Here is a 25,045-nt window from a genome sequence, read left to right as displayed (position 1 = left end):
GATGGCTCAGATGGTAAAGAATCCGTCTATAAAGCCAGAGACCTAAGTTTGATCCCTGGGTCAGGAAAATCCCCTGGAGAAGGGATAAGGCAGCCCACTCCAGTATTCTTGCCTGGAGAACTCCATGGGCAGAGGAGCCTGGCGGGCTTCAGTCCACGGGGTGGCAGAGAGTTGGATAGGACTGAGCGACTAACACACACACACACAGAGTCACGGATGCCATTCTCTTCCTCTCTCTGAACTTGGTTTATGGCCAGAGACACTTCCCCCGTATTGTATATTCAGTACCTTTTTTATTTAATTCAGAAGGATCGGCGCCTCTGTCTGATCCTTCCACAGGAGGGGTAGTGAGTCATGGGGAACACACAGGAGTCCGCGTCTAGAAGCTGCTTCTGCCTTTATAACCATCGTCAAGTGAGACAGTGGTGGTGGGCAGCAGAGGACAGCCAGGGAGAGCCATGCGGGGGACGCTGGGCTGAGTCTCACCACCACAGAAGGGCTGGGGAGGAGCCTGCTGCCAATGCCCCGGCGGGCAGAGGGAGCTTGGTCTTGGGACAGGGCGTGCCCAGCGGCGGCCCCACACACCACTGTCTGAGGACAGGGAGCAGCTCCATGGCCCCCGCCCTGATGAGGCCACAGCCACATGCCTTCTGCAGAAAGTCACGGGCGCACGGGGTTCAGGGCACCGCCGGACACCCCGCCAGTCCTGCTGACGCCCCTTCTCTTCCCCGTCTCAGGCCCCCCCGGAGTGAAAGGAGAGAAAGGCTTCCCTGGCTTCCCAGGCCTGGACATGCCAGGCCCCAAAGGAGACAAAGGGTCCCAGGGGCTCCCCGGCCTGACGGGGCAGTCTGGGCTGCCTGGCCTTCCTGGACAGCAGGGCACCCCCGGCCAGCCTGGCATTCCAGGTGAGCGACTGTGAGCCCCACCCACGTGGGCCTGGGGAGGTGCCTCCCGGCTCTTGTTCACGACTCTCGTTCGGCCTCCGCCACCAACATTCACGATCCTTCTGTCCGGCCACAGGTCCCAAGGGAGAGATGGGAGTCATGGGGACTCCAGGGCAGCCCGGCTCGCCAGGGCCAGCGGGCGTGCCAGGATTGCCAGGTGCCAAAGGTAAGGAGCAGTGACTTCAGAAAAGCTTGTGTTGCGTATGTCTGGGCCCCAGTGCCTCGTGGGAAATTCTCTAATCGTTGTAGGGTGTAGTTCATCCCAGGAAACCTAGGAAAGAAGAAGGTCAAGCGAGGGGTCCAGAAGTCCCCCTCACGTAGCTCATGATTCATGGGGATTACTGTGCCCTACCAAAAAGTCAAAGAGAAGACAGGTTTTGGGGTTTTGTTTGTTGGTACCGTTGAGTTTTGTTTTTTTAGAAATAGTGGAATCTTCAATCATGCAAGGTCAAAGGAACTGAGTCTTTAGAGTCAAAGTAGCAAACAGAGCAAGTTTACAAGTCTTAATTTTTATTTCCTATCATGACATTTAGTCCAAAATAATATTGTTGTTTTTTTTAAACAAAATTGACTTTGAACCTTAGACATGAAAGTGGTGATTTGTGTAGTTGAATGGGACAGAGCTCCCCTCCCGTTACTTCATGTAGAGTTGAGGGGTCACTGTGACCAGGAGTCATGAAGGGATTTAGGAAGGAGAGAAAAATGTCATTTATGTAAATTGAGAGTTGAAGTCTCATGTGTTGGAAGTATCAGCAGATGATGAACTCTGGAAACGGCTTATTGCCCGTCTGCCTGGCGTCACTTGCTCTGGGTGAGGCGGACGCTGGCCCTTGAGCGCCGCTTTCGGAGAGGCTGCTTCTTCTTTGTTCCTTGTCCGTCAGTCGCTTCTACTGGCCAGAAAGAAGGCCGCGCTGGTCGCTGCCCGGGGCCCTCGGCCACGTGTCACGCGTGCCTCCTCTCTCTGCAGGGGACCACGGCTTCCCCGGCTCTTCGGGACCCAGGGGAGACCCTGGCTTCAAGGGCGACAAAGGCGACGTGGGGCTCCCCGGCAAGCCGGGCTCCATGGACAAGGTGGACATGGGCAGCATGAAGGGCGAGAAGGGAGACCAAGGCGAGAAAGGTGACGTCGGGGAGCCCCACCCGGGGGGCGGGGAGGGAGTGGAGGGGCTTTCAGTTCTTCCCGCACGATGACGCACCAACCTGTTTCTACCGCTTGCTTTAAGCAGACTTGCATCATCATTATTTTTTTTTTTCCTGTGTTGTACAGGACAAACTGGTCCGACTGGTGATAAAGGATCCCGGGGAGACCCGGGAACCCCAGGTGTGCCAGGAAAGGATGGTCAGGCAGGACACCCCGGGCAGCCAGGTACAGTGGGAAGTCCAAGGTCGCCCGCACGGCAGGGGCTCGTGTGGGGATGTTACCTGTCACTTTTCGTGGCTGTTGACCTGTTGGGTTTTTGTCTTTGTGATCCCAGGACCTAAAGGTGATCCAGGTGTGAGCGGGATCCCAGGTGCTCCGGGACTTCCTGGTCCCAAAGGATCCGCTGGTGGAATGGGCCTACCAGGTACGTGGGGCTGCGGAAAGGGGGCTTCTTCCAGGCGCGCCTGTGGCACCTGTCGGGCTGCTGGGGCGAGCCTTACCTGAGGCCCACTGCCTGAGGACGTAATCCAGGGAGACGTGTCTTTTACACAGACTCACATCTTCGTGTGAGACCTCTTGCCTAGGGATGGTGGGCATTTGGCTGACCCTATGACCGTGGCTTAAAAACACAGACAAAAGCCCTCCCAGTTTAACAAGATCAACATGGGTGGTAGGCTGTGGGCTTCCTCTAGGTGTGTCTATCTGGATCCATCGAAAAGGCGATTAATTCTCCACTCAGTTTTCTCAGCACCAGAGGCTCCTGCTCTCCTGACATTAGCTCAGAAGACTCTCCTGGGCCCTCTGCCCCAGTGCTGAGCTGGCTTCACACTTTGCCATTGGCATTTGCTGCAGTGGCAGCTGCCGCAGCGGAGACAGACAGCTGAGAGCTGAGGGGCGCGGGCGGTCTGGCTCCCAAGGCTTCTCAGAATCTCCTGGGGCCACAAGCCAGGCCAGCAGGCCTGCTCACGGCTCCTCCCCAGGCCCGTGAGAGGCGCACTCTTTATTTAAGATATGAACGTCCAGCTGCTGGGGGCACCTATTTATAAATTAGTCTGACTGCCCACATCAGTCGTGGAAGCAGGCACACTTCTGTTCTCCATGACCTGCGTCACGCCCCCTCTGATTCATTTGGGTAGTGAAGTTTGACTGCAGAATAAAGGACGAGGAAGCCGCTTTATGCTGTTGGGAAAGTAGGCATGGGCTGAGCGGTTAGCATATTCCTTTCCCCTTTGTAATGTGACTGTCTTTAAAAAACAGGAAGGCTGTTTCCCAGCGTCCTTCTCCCAGGCGGGATGACTGGCCCCTGCCTGGACGACGCACAGCCCGAGAAAGGAGGGATGTGTGTTTTCCCGCCTCCTTCTCCACTGGCTGTTGAGGCGCGTTCTTATTTGTAATATTAGCACGGGCTAACCATACAACCTGCTTCCGTTGTGTGTGTTTCTAGGAATGCCAGGACCAAAAGGTGTGGCTGGCATCCCCGGCCCGCAGGGCATTCCTGGCTTACCTGGAGACAAGGGGGCAAAAGGAGAGAAAGGGCAGGCGGGGCTGCCTGGCATTGGGATTCCAGGACGGCCCGGGGACAAGGTAACTGCGTCCCGCACGAAAGCCCCTCCCACCTGTTTCTGGAAGCCCCTCCCATCTGTCTCTGGAAGCCCCTCCCACCTATCACGTAGAAGCCCCTCCCACCCATTCCCGCAGAACCCTGTCCCACCTGTCTCCCTCCCTCACCAAAGGCTGCCAGGGAGTGTGTAGTAAGCAGTTCTGCACAGTGAATGAATCCTAACGGAACAGTCTCCCCGCCTCCCCCAGGGAGGACCCGAGACTTGCTGAGAGCTGGAGCAGCAAATTATCGTGGGGCGAAGCGAAGGAGGAACTAGAGAAGCAAAACAGGCAGCTGCTCTTTGCCGCTGGGTTTCTGGCTCCTCCTCGGTTTCCAGAGTGGGCTTCGATTCCCTCTTTAGAAATCCAGAAGTGGAGTTCCGCCAGGCAGGAGTTGTTGCGCCCGCGTGTATACAGGCGGTCGTCCCCGCGCCCGCGTGTATACAGGTGGTCGTCCCTGCACCCATGTGTATACAGGCGGTCGTCCCTGCGCCCGCGTGTATACAGGCGGCGTCCCCGCGCCCGTGTGTATACAGGCGATCGTCCCTGCGCCCACGTGTATACAGGAGGTGCCTCCAGACCCGTGTCTGGGGCAGATACAGCATTAATGGGCCCAATCTCCACCCACAGGGAGACCAGGGCTTAGCAGGATTTCCCGGAAGCCCCGGCGAGAAGGGAGAGAAAGGAAGCACTGGGATCCCAGGGATGCCCGGGTCCCCGGGCCCCAAAGGCTCCCCAGGAAGTGTTGGCTATCCGGGTAAGTGGGCCAGCCTCCTCCCGAGTTCGGGGTCCGGGGGTGGAAAGAGAAGGTCTCGGTCACGGGAACTGGGTGTTCCGCTCTTTCTTAGGAAGCCCTGGGTTGCCTGGAGAGAAAGGTGACAAAGGCCTCCCGGGACTGGATGGCATTCCTGGCATCAAAGGAGAAGCAGGTAGAAACCACATTTCAGGATATGTGGGGGCCTGTGGAGGGAGGTCACGGGGCGTCAGGCTGGGTGACCTCTGGATGACCTGTGGGGTCACACCTCCTCCTCCAGTTGAATAGACTGCGTCTGGGGGCGCTTCCAGGGTCTTCCAAGGTCTTCACACCACTTAGACTGGAACTGGTTTTAGAAACAAGTTTTCCTGGTTGGCACGATTGATGGATACGCTTTGTCTCCGCTCACTCCAGCTTTTGGGGGTCAGCACCCAGTGGTCCCTTCTGAAGGGGATTCAGGAGCAACTTCCGGGAAGCCAGGCTTGCTCGGGGAGTGGGAACGGCCCCTCAGAAGCATGTTGGGAACGGTGGTGCATTTTCTACACAGACCAGGGTGCTGACCAGTCTGACCGTTCTCTTTGAGGTCTTCCTGGGAAGCCTGGCCCCACGGGTCCAGCCGGCCAGAAAGGGGAGCCCGGCAGCGATGGAATCCCAGGGTCGGTGGGAGAGAAGGGCGAGTCAGGTACGTTGGGTGTCTGTTCCCTCTCAGAGTGAGGCTGTGCCCTGGAGCGCACGTCTCCCAGAGCTTCCCGTTGCTCGCTGAGTGACCGGGGCCCCGTGTAAGGTGGCGCCTGCGTTCCATCCTTGCGTCTATGGGATGGTGACGTGGATGCCTGGGCAGGGTGGGATGAGAAGGGGAGGGGCAGTGCTCGTTTATTCCACAGATACTTCTGGGCACCTGCCCTTGAAATGGCCTGAGCTCTTGTGGTGAGTGAAAGAGACACACGCAGAAAGCCCAGACCATTGCTTTCTCTGCCTGGCCTTCCTCCCTTTAGACAGATGGTCCTGGGAATAGTTGCTGTCCCCTGAATCTGCTCCTCTCCCTGATGGGGACATGGCCACTTGGGCAAAAAGTGCAAGCTGTGAGCTCCAGTGATGACAATCACACACATAATAATATGCGTGTATATATTGAGTTAATAGTCATGTAGGTTGAGTTACATCTTATGGAAAAACCCAAATGAAATTTTGGCCCACCCAGTAGCAAGAGGGTAACACTTAACGTGAAACAGGTGACCCCAGGTCATGGGGATGGAGCGAGGGCAGCAGAGCTGGGAATGGGTGGCCAGAGGCTCCCTGACTGCTGGCACTGGCCTCTTTGTACAGTTCGTGTTTTCATTCTATGAGCCTTATGTTTGTATTATGTACGTTCATTTTCCTATAAAAATAATTCATTAAAAGCGCCACCACAGCTACTTCCCTCCTTTGGATCTTGCCTCACACGCTTAATGCACATTGGTGGGCTCCCTGCTGTCTGCTGGCCCACCTGGCTCTCTGCACCACCTTTGAGAGTAGCTGTTAGTTGAATGGTCATCTGAGAAAAGCTGATTTGTGAGTCTCCAGACAATAATGGGAGATTAGTACCCATTTGTACAAGTTGTTTCTACTAAATGCTGTAGTGGTTCTGAGCTCAGAGGTACTTGGGAAAACGTACCACATTACTTTATCCAGTCCAGGGTATCTTAGAACAACTGTAGGAATGTAATTTTACTTGCAAATACAGTGAAGTGACTTCTTTGTGTTCTAGCAAATAGTGCATGGTTTTGGCACAAAGAGTGGACGTTTCTTTGTGCTGCTTCTGCAGCTCGGCTGCTTTAGGAGAGGTAAGCCTGGCTTCTCACCTTTATCTTGTAGGTCTACCTGGAAGAGGATTCCCAGGGTTTCCAGGGAGCAAAGGAGACAAAGGTAACACATTTGCTAAATCTGCTCTTCCTTTTCAGCGAACCGCTGGCTCACACAGCGCCCTCAGAGCAGGGCAGGCAGATCCAGGGAAGCCCTTGGACTTAGGGTGGCGATAGATTAGGGTCTGGGACAGGAGAGCGGACGCCTTGCGCTGGTGTGTGACAAGCCCCCGTGTGCTGTGCAGAGTCTTGGATTCACAGCCTCGTGACGTGGGCGCATGTGGGAGGGACCCCAAGGAGGGCCCTGATCCTTCTAGATGGTGACCCTGTTTCCTTCCTTTCTGCCTTTTCCTTACTAACCTTAAGACGGTCCTAGAATTTTGTCATTTTTTGACGAGTTTGGTGTAATAGGTTTAAGACTAAACATGCAGTTTTTTCCTACAAGTTCTGACTTAGAAATTTTTAAAAAACAACAGCTTTATTGAGGTGTCACTGGTGTGTAATAAACTGCATACATTTAAAAGTGTACAGTTTGATAGATCTTGATACATGTGTACACATCCATGTAAATAACAGCACGTCCAAGATGTGAGCACGTCGCCGCCCCGAAGTTCCCCAGGCTGCCTTGCCAGCCCCCTCCTGCCCCTTCCTGCCCCCTCCACCCCACTCCACCCCAGGTAGCCGTGGGTCTGCTTTCTGGCACTGTCGATTAGCTTGCACTAGCTAGAATTTCACACAGATGGAGTCCTGCAGCATGTGCACTTCAGCCTGACTTCTTGAGCTCGGCATAACGAGCCTGAGAGTCACCGGGGCCGCAGTTCCACTACTGTGTCCGTCGTTCACCCCTTCTTCTGAGTCGAGCTCCTTGGGGTGGATGTGACACCGTCTGCGTCTTCATTCGCCTGTGGATGGAACAAGCCCCTGATTTCGGCAGTGCCGTACCTTGCAGGCTTGTCTCCACATGTGTGCAAGTCCCTTGGCCGCAGAACACGTGCTTTAAAGAGCATAAGGGATGAGGGCAGGTTCCTGGCACCCTCAGCTTTCCTTTTCCAGGTGGCTGTGGCGGGAGTCTGGACCACTGTTCGGTAGAGAGGAGGGAGAAGGGCCCCCAGCTCTGGTTTCCTCCTGGGCCTTCTGGAGGCGCCTCCCTCCCCCGTGGCGCACTGGGCTCCTCTTCCTGCATTTTACCACCGTCTCAACTGTCTTTACTGTTCAGGTTCAAAGGGCGATGTGGGCTTCCCAGGATTATCCGGGAGCCCAGGAATTCCTGGATCCAAAGGAGAACAAGGATTCATGGGTCCCCCGGGACCACAGGGACAGCCGGGATTGCCAGGGACCCCAGGCCACGCGGTAGAGGGGCCCAAAGGAGACCGCGGCCCGCAAGGACAACCCGGCCTGCCAGGTAAGGACATTTAACGAGCTCAGCTGGGGCTGAAAGAGGCACAAAAGTACGCAGGTGTAACACGAATAATCAGAGTCTTGAATGAGCTTCTGTGAGAAGCTGGCAGCTTTTTTTACCCCTTGAAACTGCGGAAGACTCTGGGCCGCTGTCGCTTGGGCCTCTGTTGTTGGTGCTTTTCTTGTGTCCTTTCTGTCAAGGAACGTAGTATGCACGACAGGTAACTAGGGGGAGGGAGACAGGACATCACGGAAAGGACTGGTGGTTTAAAACCAGCGTGACCTCTGGCCCCCTGAGCAGGGCGGCTGTGCTGCGGTTCGGCCCCCCGAGCACAGGGCCCACGGGACACCTGAGTCTGAGACGGGTGTTTGTCACAGCGGTTACTGCCTGCCGAGAGTCCTCCCTCCAGGACCTGCCTGGATGTCTTCAGGGCTCGAGGTTTGCTGTGAACAGTCGGGGGCATCTGGGTGGCAGTGCCAAGCACACTCTAGTGACACTTGCACCTCAGCCCTCCCTCCAGCCTCAAGTGTGTGTCTGCTGTGTCTCCCGCCAGGGCGTCCGGGGCCCATGGGGCCTCCAGGCCTCCCCGGGCTCGAGGGGCTGAAAGGTGAAAGGGGGAACCCAGGCTGGCCGGGCACTCCGGGAGCTCCAGGGCCCAAGGGAGACCCAGGATTCCAGGGCATGCCGGTGAGTTGTCCCTTGGCAGGTCCTGTTTTTGAAAAGGATCAAAAGATAATACTTGTGTGTGTGTGTGTGGTGTATCCACATGTGTGACATGTATGTTATACTCCCAGAGCCTCTCCAAATCAGTCCCTTCTCTCTGGCAAGCAGTCATGGCAGGCAGCTGTTACAACAGTTCTTACAATCTAGTTTTACACAAACCCTCAGAAGTGAAATGTTGTAATGCTGGAAATCATGGTTCAATGCCTGGCTTAAAACCCTGTGCATAAACGATGCAAAAAGGAGCCTCAGGGCATAGCAATACGTACTCAGTGTCCGTGTGTCCACACGTGCGTTGTGTGTGTGTTGCTGTTCGGTTGCCAAGTCGTGTCTGATTGTGCGACCCTGTGGGCTGCAGGCTCCTCTGTCCTTCCCTGCTCCCAGAGTTCGCTCAGATTCATGTCCACTGAGTCCGGGATGCCATCCAACCACTTCATCCTCTGCCACCCTCTTGCCTTCAACCTTTCCCAGCACTGGGGTCTTTTCCAATGAGTCAGCTCTTTGCATCAGGTGGCCAAAGTTTTGGAGCTTCAACTTCAGCATCAATTCTTCCAATGAATATTGAGTCCTGATTTCCTTTAGGATGGACTGGTTTAATCTCCTTGCTGACCAAGGGACTCTCAAGAGTCTTGTCCAGCACCACGATTTGACAGCATCCATTTCCTGGCTCTCTTCATGGTCCAGTTCTCACATCCATACATGACTACTGGATTATATGTATACATATGTACAAATACTTGTTCATGTCATTTTAGTTACCTTATTAAAATAAAGTAAAGCAAATAAATACATGTAAGAAGCAATACAACTTCTTATGTATTGTGAAAGGAACAACTATGTTGAAATATGTAGAAATTAAGATAATATTTTTAAAATATAAGAACATCACTATATTGTAAAGGAAAATAATCCTTCTTTAGTTTTTTAATGTTTCTTTTCCCATATTTAAAAGCTCTTTTAAGACAAGATATGAAGTCAGTTCTAAAGAAAAATCACTGTGGTTGAGTGTTGGGAGGAAGGTTTTCCAGGAAGGTTCTTTGGTGTTGAGATGTTGCCACGACAGATGTTTAGGGAGTTTCGACTCTGTTCATGGCATCGTCTTGTGTGTGGGACAGTGGGACGTCAGATTTATACCTGCTCCTGGAAGTGACCACATAGATGGATGAGCAGAAGGGACAGAGTGAATGAATGAACGCTGCCATTCCAGCCTCCTGATTTAAGCACGCACAGAGGTTTTATCACTCTTTCTACATCTTTAAGAAACCAGTGAGGCCCTATTTGTTCACAAAGCCACTTTCAGAGCACAGAGGGGCTGTCCTGGCTTCCCCACTGCTGCCTGCTCGAGAGACTTGGGTCCCTTGAGCGGTTCCTGACTGATGCTCTCTCGTGTGTCTAGGGCATCGGCGGCTCTCCAGGGATCACAGGAGCCAAGGGTGATGTGGGACCTCCAGGAGTTCCAGGGTTTCATGGTAAGACATAAGGAGGTGCTGCTTGAAGACGCGTTTCCCTGCTTCTAGGGCCCCAGCCCTGGGAGATGCTGCTTGAAGACGCATTTCCCTGCCTCTAGGGCCCCAGCCCTGGCGCTTCCTGCCGAGAGACTGGCACGGCTAGTATGAGACTCTGTCCTCTTCGCATTTAAACGCCCTTTCTGGATGGCAGCCCCATTCGTAGACTCTCATGCTTGGCTGTATAAAGACGTTCTGGTTTCCTTCCTAAGAACCAGTGGATCACTGGCTCCTCGATGAGAAATCATGGGGGATTTGGGCCATTCATTAATTTTTTAATGTTTTAAGCAAATGTTTATGGGGTGCCTACCCGCTTCCAGGCAATCTGGTTTTAACTGAGAAACCAGGTACATGTGAATGGAAGGTGAATAAAATAAGTGCTCAGCTTGCAGGCGTCTTGCAGTCTAACTGGGGACACATGGGAACCGGATCGTTACCAAAAGCAGAGTCGCGTGTCCCTCCACTGGTTGTGACTGTTTTAGGGTTTGCTGCATGTTTGGAAAAATGTGACTTCTGAGGTTTCAGAGAGGAGAGTTTCCTCAAAAGTTTTACATCGCTGACTACAAGGAATGCTCTTTTCTTCCAGGAGTGTAAACTGGAAGCGTGTTCACTCTGTGTGTGTCTGTGCATGTGTGCGCGTGTAATGTATGCATGTGTGTTTGTAGGTGTGCATATGTATATGCAGGTACACATGAGCATGTGTGTAAATGTGTGTATATGTATCTACTGGGTTGGCTAAAAGTTCATTCAGGTTTTTATAAGGTCTTATAGAATAAACCTGAATGAGCCTCTTGGCCAACCCAGTGCTTGCGTGTGTTTACACACACGCACACGGATATCTTTTGGAATTCTGTGCAGACGATGTTCTACTTTCCTCCAGGTCAGAAAGGCGCCCCCGGCCTGCAGGGAGTCAAAGGTGACCAAGGAGATCAAGGCTTCCCAGGAACTAAAGGTGAGGGGTGTGGTCGAGAGGAAACAGCGCCCGAGAATGCTCAGGCCGCTCCTCGGGGTTGTTGCCGTGTGTGGCTAGTCTAGTTGATGTTTCCACCAGCCATCTGTCCCAAAAGCCAGGTTGGTTCCATCTGTGTGTGAGGTCGATCCAGCACAGAGGGGATGAGGGGCTCAAGATTCACAGACTGTCACAGGCTCTGAGGGCAGACGGAAATCAGCTGTGAAAACTTGGAGTGAAACCCGGCTTGCACGAGCAGGCTGGACCCTCTGTGGGTGGGCGGCACGGAGCTCTTTATAGAAAAGCGCCTGCCCTGGCTTCTCCATGGGGAGCGGGACGTGCCAAGTGGCTCCAGAGATGCAGCTGGTCTCGGAAGGAGATGATCTCCATCCTGCCCTGGACTCCATGGGCCAGAGCTCATTTCTAGGGCTGCATTTCATTTTGAAGACTGTGTCTTGATAGAGGGAGTTAGTAACCATAATGCACTGAGACGTGGATGATTAGGGGGAAAAGTAAACAGAGAAATGTGTGAGGAGTGAGAGAGGGAGAGAGGGGAGGCTGTGGAAGACCTGAAACGCCTCACGATTGCTCCGTGTATTTCAGGACCCATTCAGGCAGCAGGAGGGTTAGGTTCAGTTCAGTTCAGTCGCTCAGTCGTGTCTGACTCTGCGACCCCCTGGTCTGCAGCACACCAGGCTTCCCTGTCCATCACCAGCTCCTGGACTTTGCTCAAACTCATGTCCATCAAGTCGGTGATGCCATCCAACCATCTCATCCTCTGTCATCCCCTGCTCCCCCCGCCTTTGATCTTTCCCCACATCCGTGAACAGTATGAAGAGGATTACATTCGGTCATCATTAAAAAATTAAGACCAGTGGGTCTGGTATGCAGTCAGGCGGGTTTCAGGAAAAAAGATGAGAGCAAACATCCTAATTCCACGTGTCAGGCTCCCCAGGTGGGAGGCGAGGCCCTCGGAGGGTTGAGCTTCACCACAGGGAGAGTCTGTCGGAGCATCCAGAGTGGAGCGGACAGTTGACACTGGTGACCTGAGTCTCTTCCAGTCCCCAGGAGGCAGGATTTTAGGTTAGATAATAGACATGAGCAGATCCCGGTGTCTTGTGAGCACCTGGTGACCTGTGTATTTGATCGGGATTCTCCTTTTGAGAAGCACTGCTTCTGGTTTGGTTTCACGTCAGACGCCGTTTCTGCCTTGAGTGTTGACAGTGAGATTGACCAGCGGCCGCCTTGATTCCCACAGGTCTTCCCGGCCCCCCGGGCCCCCCAGGTCCGTTCAGCATCATCAAGGGGGAACCAGGGCTCCCTGGGCCCGAGGGCCCCGCGGGTCTGAAAGGGCTTCAGGGACCTCCAGGCCCGAAAGGACAGCAAGGTAAGAATAAGTTGGCTGGGCAATCAGGGGGCATGGGGTCAGGAGGGGCTGACGTGGGCGGGCTTCCCTCTTCACCCACGTGTCTCAGGTCAGTCTCTGGGGTGGTGACTGTGAAAACCTGTATTTGAAGATGACTTTCTTATCTTCCCTTAATGTATATCAAAACCACGTGCAGTTTTCAAAGGGGCCGAAAAAGGCCAGAAGGTCTTCCCTGGTGGCTCAGTGGTAAAGAACCCGCCTGCCAACGCAGGAGATGCGGGTTCAATCCCTGGGTTGGGAAGTTCCCCTGGAGGAGGGAAAATGGCATCCCACTCCAGTGTTCTTGCCTGGGAAATCCCATGGACAGAGGAGCCTGGTGGGCTGTAGTCCATGGGGTCTCAAGAGTCAGACGTGACTGGGTGACCGACCACACGTGCACACGTGGAAAAAGACCAGAATGAAACAGGGAAAAGGCAAGGGGAACGTACAGCTCAGCACTGCTGTGCTCACTTAGATCAGCGTGGGCGAAGGCTGGGGAGAAGCGCCTCTCCGGCCGCGAGGTGGGGGCGGCAGGGAGCAGTGGCCCAGAATCACGGGAATTGGTGCTCTCCGTGGTGGCCCAGAGGCTCTGCCCAGCCAGCCAGGATCTGTGCAAATCCTTAAGATTCCAGATACTGCAACCTAGACGCTTTCTGCTTCTTGGAGCTAAACAGTCCCCACTTTAAAAGCTACTGCAGAGGGGCGGGAATGGAAAAATAAAGAAGAAGGATAATATTTAGAGTAGCAGGTAAGCATCACGGAAATTCCAGGTTCAGTGCCCCGAGAATGCAGTGTATGTGTGCAAACAGAAGAACCACCCCGTCAATAAGTCTGATGCTTGAACGTTATCTGAGGCACCAGAATAAGGCCGAGGGGGAAACACTTGAGAAAATGAAAATGCATCGAATCTCCCCAAGCCCCCACATGCCTGCCTTTCCCCAAACTGCCTGCCGAACAGTGACAACAGAAGCAGGGAGAAGCCGGGGAGAACCCTGAGCTCCGTGCAGGGGTCGGTCCGGCCGTGGCCCCTGCGGCCTGCGCATCGCTCTTCGGGCTTTTGGAGAAAGTTTCCCGCTTGCGGTCCCAGGCCCTGTGCTGGCATCTGCGGAGGCCAGAGAAGACATTTCAAAGGGGGAGGAGGAGGTACAGCCCGTGGATGGCTCTCCACGAGCAGATCCTGACCCCTCTCTCCTCTCGCTCAGGTGTGACGGGATCCGTGGGCTTGCCCGGGCCCCCAGGTGAGCCCGGCTTTGACGGCGCCCCAGGCCAGAAAGGAGAGACGGGGCCCTTCGGCCCTCCCGGTAGGTGCGCTGTGTCCTCCCAGCTTCGCTGCCCCTTTGCTGCGTCTTCTGGTTCGAAGCCTCAGGTCCGGGCACGCGAAAACCTGCAGAACGCGTTTCTGGAAAGACTTCCAGAGGAGTCTGTTTCTCAGGAGAAACAGAATCTCACAGCGGGGCTGCGGGTTGTCATCATTCTTTTCTGGGTCGGGAGACTGTTGGTCACAGCTCGGTGTTTCCCCGATGTGGACATGACTGAGAGAAGGCCGGTAGACGGCCCTGTGCGGTTTCATAAGGGTCTGTGGCTCAAACTCGCCATTGCAGCAGCGGGCAAGGGGGAGCAGATAATGACGCCGTGTTGGCCAGAAGGCCGCTGGCTGCTCCTGGTTCAAGTTGAGCTGCTTCCCAAGAGGTGGGAACTCAGAGGTCCCATCATGGCTGAGAAGCCAGAGGCCGAAGGTGCCGCTGAATGCTCAGAGGGCCCAGCCCAGCAGGAGGCCCTGGGACAGACTTGCGGCCACGTGGTCACCCCTGGAGATGGGAGGACACTCTGCAAGGAGCTTCCTTCCTGCCCTGTTTATGCAGGCGGCCTGGGGCCACTGAGGCTGGGACGCTACCTTCAGAGGAGGTTGTCAATAATTGTATGATAATCCTCGCCCACAGGAGCCCCCAGTGCTGAAAGAATACAGATCACGCCATTTATTCCTGTATCGATGATTTCATGTATTTCATTTATTCACTGAACTGAGCTCTTTGAGCGTCTCTTTGCCCCAAGCACAGTGCTTTTAACCTGTCCGGCGGTGGGATGCAGAGAGGAGCGGCCGAGGCTGCAGATCGGAGGCGGTGGCTGTCGGTGGCCGCGCCATCTCGCCCGTGCGTAACTAAGGAAGCGGCTTCTCTTCCGTCTTGCAGGTCCACGTGGCTTCCCAGGTCCGCCCGGCCCCGACGGGCTGCCGGGATCCATGGGTCCCCCGGGCACCCCATCAGTCGATCACGGCTTCCTTGTGACCCGGCACAGTCAGACAACAGACGACCCCCAGTGCCCTCCTGGGACCAAAATCCTCTACCACGGCTACTCTTTGCTCTACGTGCAAGGCAACGAGCGGGCGCACGGCCAGGACTTGGGTGAGGCCCCTGAGATGTGTGTGTTCCTTCTGAGTTGCGTCTCCGGTGCTGGGTGGTGCTGGGCTGTGTTCCTCTCCGGTCCTGTGGTCCGAGGTGTTGCCAAGACCTAGCTAAGGGGAAGAGCCCTGCTTCCCTCCATCCTTACCAAAGGCCACCATATTACTAACGGGGAGCCAGGCAATCGTAAAGGCTGACTCTCCAAAAAAGTTTAATAGAACTTTTGACCTCTTCCTTAAGTGATCAGATGGGATTAAGATTTCTGGAGTAAGCGCACAACAGTTTGCATTCATTGTTGTAAAACAGAGCAGCTTTACTGTTGCTCTTTTTAAAAACGTCCACGTTTTCTTGGCCAAAATTCCTTTGCAAAATTCCTTTGCTAATCTCTGTCCTGTAAGTTTAGGTGGACAGAGAGGATCATGTGTTTGCCATCATTTTCTTAGTCTCCTCCGGATCTGCTCCTCCAAATTATATTTTAATGTTGTGCGCCTACCTCTAACTTTCACGGAGGTTGGGAACATGTAGAAAGACAGCTCTGCATTTTGTCAGAAACGTTGTCCAGTGAGTTACTGGGCTGTTGTAGAGGGAGCTGCACATTAAATTCCTTCTGGAGTTCAGTCCAGGAAAAGGTTTCTCTCTCTTGATGAACCACTTTGTTTCCATTCAGCAAAACGTCCTGCTAATTAAAAGCTAATGGGCTTTTAAATTAATGCTCGTTTCCAATCATACTAGTGTGTTTATTTCGCTGTGTTTCTTCCTCCTTTCTGTAACTTCACACGTCTTTATTTCCGTCTTCACGCGTGTGAAGGATAGATGTCTGTTTTAATTTCAAGCGTGTTCGTTTCCATCTTCACGCGTGTGGAGGCCGTCTGGTTTCCGTCTTCACGCGTGTGGAGGGCGTCTGTCGTCTGTGCTTGCTGGCGCTCGCCGTCTGGCCCGGGCAGGCTGTCAGTGGTAATCCGAGGCCCTCTCCCCGCGCAGGCACGGCGGGCAGCTGTCTGCGGAAGTTCAGTACCATGCCCTTCCTCTTCTGTAACATCAACAATGTCTGCAACTTCGCGTCCCGCAACGACTACTCCTACTGGCTGTCCACCCCGGAGCCCATGCCCATGTCCATGGCTCCCATCACGGGGGAGAACATCCGGCCCTTCATCAGCAGGTGAGTCCAGCCCGTCGGAGCAGACACACCACTGAGGGAGAAAGGCCACTCGTCCTCAGGGCGGGGGTTATTTTTGTGTTTTTCCATTTTCCTCCCAAACATTCAATTCATTGCCATTTGTTTACTGATTGTGATACCTGAGCTCTGTGATAGAAATCATCCATGCAAAGGATTGGATGTAAAAGTCAGTTATCCTCTTAAAAGTTGTAGTGCAAACCCTGGGTGAGATAGAACACATATCTCGTGTGACTCGCTGGGGTGACCACCTTCCCTGCCACGAGCGAGCAGTGTCTCTGGAATTCCCGCAAACATGGGAGCATCTTCACTGCTTTTTTCTTTCTTAAGATATATATTTTTGGAATCACTCCCTACCCCCATGAAATTTAAAAATAATTTTTTATTTTTGATCGTAGTAAAATACACATAACATAAAATTTACCATCTTAACCATTTTAAAGTGTGCAGTTCAATGGCACTTAATGTAGGAACTTAACTATGGGTGTGAGGGAGTCCTCAAGAAACTGTAACACCTCGGACATAGAGTCCGTCTGTGCTTTATGCGTAAGAAGATTATACTGATGTACTGTGTCCATCACATGTGTATGTCCTAAGAATTTTCTTATTCTCCTCCACTCCACCAGTTTTTGTGCCCTGAAGGTAATACTCTCCCCACTGAGAATGCGTATGTTTGAGTGACTTCCCAAATTAAGTGCTTGCCGCACTAATTAATGTCTGGGGTATGTTTTCAAGTCCCCAAGAATCTGCCTGGTAGGAAATAAAATGGGAAATTGAAATTATTATGACCGAAAAGTACACAGTCGTCTTATCTTTGCTTCTTTCCTTCTAATTAAAAAGTTGCTTCCTTAGCTGCACTCAGAGGTAATAGAACAGAGGCAAATGTATGAATTTGTTTCACTGAGAAGCTAGTCTTCTACAGAGAAGATAACAGAGGATAAAAAGAATGACAAGGCAGGCCAAGTTTGCCTTAGCAGAGTGAGAAGGAGACAGAACACAAGCGTTTCTGTGTTTCTTTTAGGGAAATAGCAGCTTCTGAACAGGAGGAAGGATGTAACGGTGCCGGCTGAGGGGTGTCTGCAGTCGGAAGTTGGGGCTGGGTGCGTGCTGACCGCCTGGTCCCCAGATGGTCACTGCGGGCTTCGAGGGGGCCGGCCAGTTATAGGGTCTGAGGCTCCATCACGTGGAAGGCTGGTCCAGATCCGTCTTCTTAAAAGAACCTACCGTGTGGACCGGAGCAGAAAGGCTGGGAGAGTCCTATTAGAAAAGTCAGGTTTTTTAAGGCCTTACATCCAACCACTTTATTTTGAGCTGTAAGAAAACTCACCTCCTGGACATTAAAATGGGAGCTTCCTGGGAGGCCCCTCTGCAAACACAGATGTCCTTCTGCATATTGGGGTGCCTGTGGGCTGTTCTGTGTCGAGACTTTTCTTGCTCAGACCGTGACAGGCGCATGAGAACGAGAACTAACTGCCTTTGTGTTTCTGTTTAGCTTTCCGTGGACGACAGGTAGATCGTGATTTTCATTTTTGTTTCCTATTTACCGTCTTGGCAAACTTGACATTGACCTTGATTTGGCTGGGACACGGGGGCTCTGGGATGAGTTAGGATGCTCCAGAAACCAGTCCAGGAGTAGACTAGGTCTGGGACCTGCTCTTCCCTGGGGACCCATCACCGCGAGCTGTTCAAATGCCCCTAGTAGGTCTGGGACCTGCTCTTCCCTGGGGACCCATCACCACGAGCTGTTCAAATGCCCCGTTTCAGGGTTTGCGCAGCTCCTTGTTAGCTAACCCACAGACTCTGAGCCGGAAGAGACCTCAGAAGTCACATCCTTTAAGTCACGGCTCTGAAAGCACGTGTATCTACCTCCCCTTTGGTCATCGTGCCACCTGTTCCTCCCGGGCACCCAGCTCCCGTGGTCACTTTGACTTGGTGGTTTCTGACGACCTCTCAAAACTCACAGGTTCTTTCCAAGGCCTTTCCTTTGGGGACGCCCTAAAGCTTAATTTCAGAAAGAATTAACGACACAAAATCCTCCCTTTCCAGCAGAAAGAACAGCAAGCTTTCTGCTGTCACCTGGACACAAGCTTCTAAGCACTTTCTGACTTTCTGCAGACGTGAGGCATCCATAGCTGTGGATGGTTTAATTGCCCTAGAGCACAGACCACTGGTCTGAGAGCCGGAGCTGAGCTCTGATTCTGCCTTATACACCAACTCTGGTCTCAGGCTCTCATGAATAACATGGAGAAGGAGACTCATGAATTTCAAGGGACGACACAGCTCATTAGACCTGCGACTCTGTCCCGGAACACCCATCTGACGGGGTCGAGACCGTGTCTCTGCAGCAGCCTGAACCTGCCAGCCCAGCAGAGGCTATCATGAGTCCCTTTCCTGCACGCTGTCCGCTCCCGGGCCCGGCAGGCAGATGGTGGCAGATTTGAAAGGCCAATTTCAGTAGCTGTTGTTTAATCGAGCCCTTTAATCCATCTGCATTTGTGTGAATAAAATAGAAGTAGCACAACACACACGAGACTCTCACATCCGGGGAAAACCAAGCACTCGTTCCGGCCTGTTCCCACGTCACATCTATTTTCGTGCAAATGTTCCAGCCTAGCTAGGTGTATTATTAACATCATTTGCAGTCATTTATCAGCACTGTTGGCTCTGTGCTCATTCTGTGACTTGAATGTGGTCACTGCTATTGTTTACTTATTTAACAAACCGTGAGTGCACCCTCAGAGGGTGTCTTAGCAGGGTAGGTGCCAGGCAGAACATTCTGGGTCCAGCCCTGGGCAGGTCTCCTCACTGGTCTGTTGGCTCCAGGTCTGGACGGTCCCTGGAAGGAGGCGCACGTGGGCTGCTGGCCCCAGGCTCATTGTTTTTCTTAGTTACTGTAATTCAGCAGATGTTCTTCCACTGAAGATGATTCAGGGCTTAAAGCACCGTGTTCCAGAAGCACTGGCCCTTGAATGGCACCATCTCCTTTTTCTTGAGCATTCCGTGTGTTTGCTGAGGTCCGTGCTCATTGCTGAAACGCCGGAGCATGCTGTGGTTCGCAAAGGAGACACAGACGTCTCCTGCGGCCCCAGCTCCCCCGGGGGAGACGGGCCCTGTTACAACCTGGCTCCGGGTTGCCTTCCCCTTATAACAGAGCAGATGGGGAAATGACAAGTGTTGAGTGTGGCTCAGAGTTTAATATTTGAACACCAAGGCAACTCTATCAAATCAGTGAGAAGCCCTGGGCCTCAGAGTCCAAGCAGGGCACCTGCTCCGTTTGATGAGATGTCACTGGACTGGAAAGACCGAGTGCAGAGCTGGAGAGCGGGTGCCGGGGAGGGGTGGGGGGTGGGCTCCTCGCGCTGAGCTGAGGGTCTTGGCTCCGGTTCTTCGCAGGTGTGCTGTGTGTGAGGCTCCGGCCATGGTGATGGCCGTGCACAGCCAGACCATCCAGATCCCGCAGTGCCCCACCGGCTGGTCCTCGCTCTGGATCGGCTACTCCTTTGTGATGGTGAGTGTTTGGAGCAGCTCCGTGTTCCCCCAAAGAGACGCCCATGACCTCCCCATCTCTCCTATCTGGCTACTGTCCTCACTGCTGGGACGCCCTGCGAAGCGTCCCCAGGAGCCTGGCCCCCTCTGCTGGGAGGGGACACTGGCGGGGGGGGCGGTGTCCAGCGCCAGCCCAGAGCTCTCCTCTTCCTTGGAGAGGCTGTTCTGGGATGACCGGATGAGAGGCTGAGTTGGAGCCTCCCTGGGGGAAGCAGGGAGGGGGGTCCCGTTGAGGGGGTTCCCATCTCAGCTTTGCCTGAGAGGTGTGATCATGGTCAGATCTGGAACGTTCTGGGACCCTGGGGTCCTTGTCTGGGAATCCAGGGCGTTAGCTCTGTCCTCACATGTCCCTTCTGGCTCTCAATCCAGAGTCCGCTTTGCTTGTGTCTGAAGTAGCCGTCCTGGAGAGGCTGTCACACCAGACACTTGTATGTCATTCACTTCATGTTTTCATTTCTGAGGACCCTGCGTCAACCCATTTGAACAAACAGTTACCATAGTGGTTTTATTTCCTCTTTTTCTCTTAGTTTTTCCTTTTCAAAGAAAAAAACGGATCATTTTTCTTGACCTTATAAAAGCACATGTAACATCTAACATAGCAAATAAAGGCTCTTCGTGATCCTGTATCAGTTTGGGTAGAAAGTCTGAGGCTACTTCAGTTGGCCCCAGCATCCTTTGCACGGCCTGGCTGCCATCGCAGGCCCCGAGTTAGAAGAGGTTTCAGTGTTCTGCAGAGAGAAGAGTCAGGACGGCGTTTGTTTCAGGGCTGATGAACCGGACTGGTCATCTCCCATCCCGGCCGGCAGCTGGTTCCTGGCGCTGGGGGCACGTGGCCTGAGGCCACGGGGAGGTGTAGGTGCCCGTGTGTGACCGCAGGAGGCAGAAGGGGCGGCTCTGCAGGGAGGAGCACCCGATCCCCGCTGACTCACAGTCCCGTCTCCCCGCAGCACACCAGCGCCGGGGCTGAAGGCTCTGGCCAAGCCCTCGCCTCCCCCGGCTCGTGTCTGGAGGAGTTCAGAAGCGCCCCCTTCATCGAGTGCCACGGCCGTGGAACTTGCAATTACTACGCGAACGCTTACAGCTTTTGGCTTGCCACGATAGAGCGGAGCGAGATGTTCAAGTGAGTGGCTCTGGCCCCTCCCCCTCGGTGGCTTTTCTTTGCAGTCAGTTGTGATCCGTACGCGTCACCAGTGCAGAGCCGCAGAGACAGTTCTGCAGCAGTCCTTACGGACAGTTCTTCTTCCACATGTAAGAACGAATCCGTGAGTCTGTTCTATGGGGGCGGATAACCGAGACCATGTTCAAGGTGGAGCTTAGGTGACAGGCTTCATTCCTTCATTGCTGAAGAACCACGAAAGAGGAAAGGTCGTTTTCCAAAGCAAATCCACGGCAGCAGCATTAAGACAGCTCAAATCTTCAGACAGGGCATGTTAGACACAGTACCTTTGACCAGCAGGCAGAGTGCGAATAACCTTGGTTTTCATGGTGTCTATAAGGCTGAACTGGGCGTGTGTGTTGAGTCGTCAGTGACTGTTTTTTAGGCCTGCACGGAGGAAAATTAATTTCAGCATAAATTGCAGCCAAAATAGATAGGGAGGGACTTGATAGGATGGAGGGATTCACCTTTTAAAACAACGGTCTCAAGTGGCCGCTGACCTCGAGTTAGTCTGGAGCGGGGCCCGGTTTGTACTGGACGAGAACACATAAAGAGGCGTCTATGCTGTATTTAGTACCTGCAGGAGCTGACGCAGGGCGCCGAGGGGTCTGAACAATTACTTACTGTTCTTTCCTCCAAATAAGGACGTCTCAGCCTTGGAGATAAGTGATTCTGTCTTTACCTTTTCGGACAGCATTCTGTTCAGCTGGTAAAGAATCCGCCTGCAATGCGGGAGACCTGGGTTCAATCCCTGGGTTGGGAAGATCCCCTGGAGAAGGGAAAGGCTACCCACTCCAGTGTTCTGGCCTAGAGAATTCCATGGGCAGAGGAGCCTGGCGGGCTGTAGTCCATGAGGTCACAGAGTTGGACACACCTCAGCGAGTCTGCACACATATCCTATTATATGGCCACTTTAATTTTCAAAAGATTTGATGAGTACATGTTTTAGGTCAGACTTCACGTTTCAACTGTCAAAGGACAGAATTCCTATGATCAGGAAGCATTTGGATCAGTTCCCCTCTCTTTGGGCTCCAGTGAGACCCACCAGCATGAACATCTTTGCAAAGTTATGAAAGTATTTTGAGGCCTGGCTGATTTTCCCAGATTTGCTGCTCGTCTTGTCATTCAGTGATGATTTAACGGGCTTCCCTGGAGGCTCAGCTGATAAAGACCTGCCTGCAATGTGGGAGACCTGGGTTCGATCCCTGAGTCGGGAAGATCCCCTGGAGAAGGGAAAGGCTACCCACTCAAGTATTCTGGCCTGGAAAATTCCGTGGACTGTATAGTCTGTGGGGTTGCAAAGAATTGGACGTGCCCTTAGGATCTGTGTGTGTGAAGAGAAGACTATTTTCTTAGTCTGGGGGCGTTTATAATCGAGTTGAGAAAGCAGAAGTTTGATGCTGGCGTTCGAGGAGGCTGGGGCCGAGGGCGGGGCGGGATGGGGGGGTGGTCCGTGGTGGGCGGTGGCTGAGACTTCGGGCTCAGACTGACCTGGGTGACTCTGGGCGAGCTCTCACCCCCTGGGGACGGGATTCCGATGGTAACTCGCGGGCGTTGCCGGGGCCGCGGGATGCGCCCAGCGCCGTCCCGCCCGGAGGCCGGGCGGAGGCGGGGTCCCGGGGATCCCGACGGCCGGCTCGAGCCTCGCAGTGACCCGGCCCCTGTGCTGCGTTGCAGGAAGCCCACGCCGTCCACGCTGAAGGCCGGGGAGCTGCGCACGCACGTCAGCCGGTGCCAGGTGTGCATGCGGAGGACATAACGGAGCCGGCCCGCAGCTGCGTCACGAATGGTGCTACTCCCTCTTCCCCCTCCTCCTCCTCCTAACAGCAACGAGCTCTAGAAACATAGCCCGTGTACCTCACTGTCCATACGAAAACCATAAGGTGCCTGATAGGAACCTGCCAGACTAACACACCCTGCTTCGTTGGCCTCTGCTGCTGAAGGAGAACCAAGTCCACGCCGAGCTGCCTGTAGAGAAGCCCCCGGGCGCTCCCGATGCAATAAAGAGCATGTCTGTCCTGAGTCCGCTGCACTCCTGTGTGACGTGAGACCCACCAGAAAACCAAAGGGTGCTAGAAGGGGGGCGGCCTTCCATCCTGGGGGCAGCCCCTTGGCGTCCCGGCGTCCTGACAGATCCGTTCCACCCCCAGATGGATGGTCTGTTGAGGTCACTGTCGAGCTGTCTCAGAATTCAGGTTCCCTCGGTCTGTCCAAGTACTGGCCGCGTGGAGCCGATGGCCGGGCCCTCCCGGTGGAAGGATGGGCCGGCAGCCCTGTCTTCCGACAGCCCCCTCCCTCCAAAGAAAAATGTCAGTCTTTCTGCTCCGTGTGGTACTATGCAGCTGCTCTTGCAGAAATCACGGATTTCCTGTGGAATAAAGGTGGTCCCCAAAGTAGGCAGAAAGGAAATATATATATATTTTAGTAATTTATATAGATGTCAGCAATTAGGCAGGTCAAGCTGTAGTTTCATTTCCACTGTTAAAATAAAGCTTACATAGTTTCTTTAAAAGCCTGTGTTGTCCTTTAACAGAGGTTTTTTAAACACTAGGGTGTCGAATGTGAAACACCAGTTTTCATTGTTCACCTCGAAACCAAAAGTTGTGTGTTGCCAAAGCCAAACCCAGGTTCACGGACGTGGTGTCTGTTACAGGGAGACGTGTCCTTTGAGTTTCTTGTTTTCTTCTGTATGAGATATCTTCAGGGTTTTAAACACTAATCACAAACTGAATGACTTGACTTCAAAAGCAACAGCCTTGAAAGGCCTTCATCTTAAGAGCATCCGCGTTCTGCGGCCTGGTGTGAGAAGCAGCTCTGTCCAAGCAGAATATCGGTGTCGTTGCCTGTAGGCACATTCAGGCGCTCCCTTGGTTCTCGAGAGCTGTGTTCAGACTTCAGCAGGGGAGCGAATGGATGGCAGGGGGGCAGACCACTGTGCCTGAAATGACATTTCACTCCAAACGCTTTTAAGACTACTAAGGCCTTCTGTGTAATTCCTTTAAATGTGTATTTCTTAAAATTCAAATTTGTAATAAAACTATTTGTATAAAAATTAAGCTTTTATTAATTTGTTGCTAGTTTTCCACAGAAACCTCAAAGGAAAGTTTACTGCATGAGCCGCTAATAAATGTGTAAGCTTTGCACAGCTTAGACCACATTTATTTTGTAGTTCTTCCTGATGAGTCACAGACTGGGTATCATTCACAGAAATTACTACAAAGAAAAAAAGTATGGTCTTCTTCATCCCTCCTCCCTTCTCTCCCATCTGTCCATCTAGGCAGCCATCCTCCCCCACCTGTCCTTCCATCCATCCTCCCATCCACCCACCCATCAATCCATCATCCTTCCATCCATCCACCCACCCGCCTGTCCATCCATCCATCCATCCATCCATCCTCCCATCCTTCCATCCATCCATCTATCCACCCATCCATCCTCCCATCCTTCCATCCATCCATCACCCACCCATCCATCCATCCATCCTCCCATCCTTTCATCCATCCACCCGCCCATCCATCCATCCATCCACCCCCCCACCCATCCTTCCATCCATCCTCCCATCCACCCACCCATCAATCCATCATCCTTCCATCCATCCACCCACCCGCCTGTCCATCCATCCATCCATCCATCCATCCTCCCATCCTTCCATCCATCCATCTATCCACCCATCCACCCACCCATCCTTCCATCCATCCATCACCCGCCCATCCATCCATCCATCCTCCCATCATTCCATCCATCCATCCATCCATCCTCCCATCCTTCCATCCATCTACCCACTCATCCTTCCATCCATCCTCCCATCAACTCACCAATTCTTCCACCCATCTATCCATCCACCCACTCATCCTTCCATCCATCCTCCTACCCATCCTTCCATCCATCCATCCACCCATCCACCCACCCATCCATCCATCTACCCACTCATCCTTCCATCCATCCTCCTACCCATCCTTCCATCCATCTATCCATCCATCCACCCACCCACCCATCCATCCATCTACCCACTCATTCTTCCATCCACCCTCCTACCCATCCTTCCATCCATCCATCACCCACCCACCCATCCATCCATCACCCACCCACCCATCCATCCATCTACCCACTCATCCTTCCATCCATCCTCCCATCAATGCACCCATCCTTCCACCCACCCACCCACCCATCCTTCCATCCATCCACCCACCCGCCCATCCATCCATCCATCCTCCCATCCTTCCATCCATCCACCTACCCACCCATCCTTCCATCCATCCATCACCCACCCATCCATCCATCCATCCTCCCATCCTTCCATCCATCCACCCACCTACCCATCCTTCCATCCATCTACCCACTCATCCTTCCATCCATCCTCTCATCAACCCACCAATTCTTCCACCCATCTTTCCATCCATCCATCTATCCATCCTCCCACTCATCCTTCCATCCATCCATCACCCACCCATCCATCCATCCATCCATCCTCCCATCCTTCCATCCATCCATCCACTCACTCACCCATCTATGC

At 53.3% G+C, this 25,045-nt stretch overlaps 1 protein-coding gene across 1 annotated transcript in view; it reads left to right on the top strand.

Moving 5' to 3' along the window:
• Window positions 1-23,035, top strand: part of COL4A1 (collagen type IV alpha 1 chain) — a 131,861-nt gene extending 108,826 nt beyond the window's left edge. The window contains exons 32-52 of the mRNA NM_001166511.3: window positions 738-905; window positions 1,021-1,110; window positions 1,912-2,064; window positions 2,212-2,310; window positions 2,420-2,509; window positions 3,530-3,669; window positions 4,315-4,441; window positions 4,533-4,613; window positions 5,022-5,120; window positions 6,293-6,343; window positions 7,496-7,681; window positions 8,232-8,365; window positions 9,795-9,867; window positions 10,784-10,855; window positions 12,111-12,239; window positions 13,460-13,558; window positions 14,447-14,659; window positions 15,638-15,815; window positions 19,224-19,338; window positions 20,324-20,496; window positions 22,210-23,035. Coding sequence (NP_001159983.2) covers window positions 738-905; window positions 1,021-1,110; window positions 1,912-2,064; window positions 2,212-2,310; window positions 2,420-2,509; window positions 3,530-3,669; window positions 4,315-4,441; window positions 4,533-4,613; window positions 5,022-5,120; window positions 6,293-6,343; window positions 7,496-7,681; window positions 8,232-8,365; window positions 9,795-9,867; window positions 10,784-10,855; window positions 12,111-12,239; window positions 13,460-13,558; window positions 14,447-14,659; window positions 15,638-15,815; window positions 19,224-19,338; window positions 20,324-20,496; window positions 22,210-22,291 — 2,552 coding nt within the window. The 3' untranslated portion in view covers window positions 22,292-23,035. The remainder of the gene's footprint in view (window positions 1-737; window positions 906-1,020; window positions 1,111-1,911; window positions 2,065-2,211; window positions 2,311-2,419; window positions 2,510-3,529; window positions 3,670-4,314; window positions 4,442-4,532; window positions 4,614-5,021; window positions 5,121-6,292; window positions 6,344-7,495; window positions 7,682-8,231; window positions 8,366-9,794; window positions 9,868-10,783; window positions 10,856-12,110; window positions 12,240-13,459; window positions 13,559-14,446; window positions 14,660-15,637; window positions 15,816-19,223; window positions 19,339-20,323; window positions 20,497-22,209) is intronic.
• Window positions 23,036-25,045: the final 2,010 nt, after the last annotated feature.

The sequence above is a fragment of the Bos taurus genome, chromosome 12 (assembly GCF_002263795.3).
Source record: "Bos taurus isolate L1 Dominette 01449 registration number 42190680 breed Hereford chromosome 12, ARS-UCD2.0, whole genome shotgun sequence".
In the NCBI taxonomy this organism is placed as follows: domain Eukaryota; kingdom Metazoa; phylum Chordata; class Mammalia; order Artiodactyla; family Bovidae; genus Bos; species Bos taurus.
Note: the sequence above shows the minus strand (reverse complement) of the source record. Positions and strands in the feature narration are given on the sequence as shown.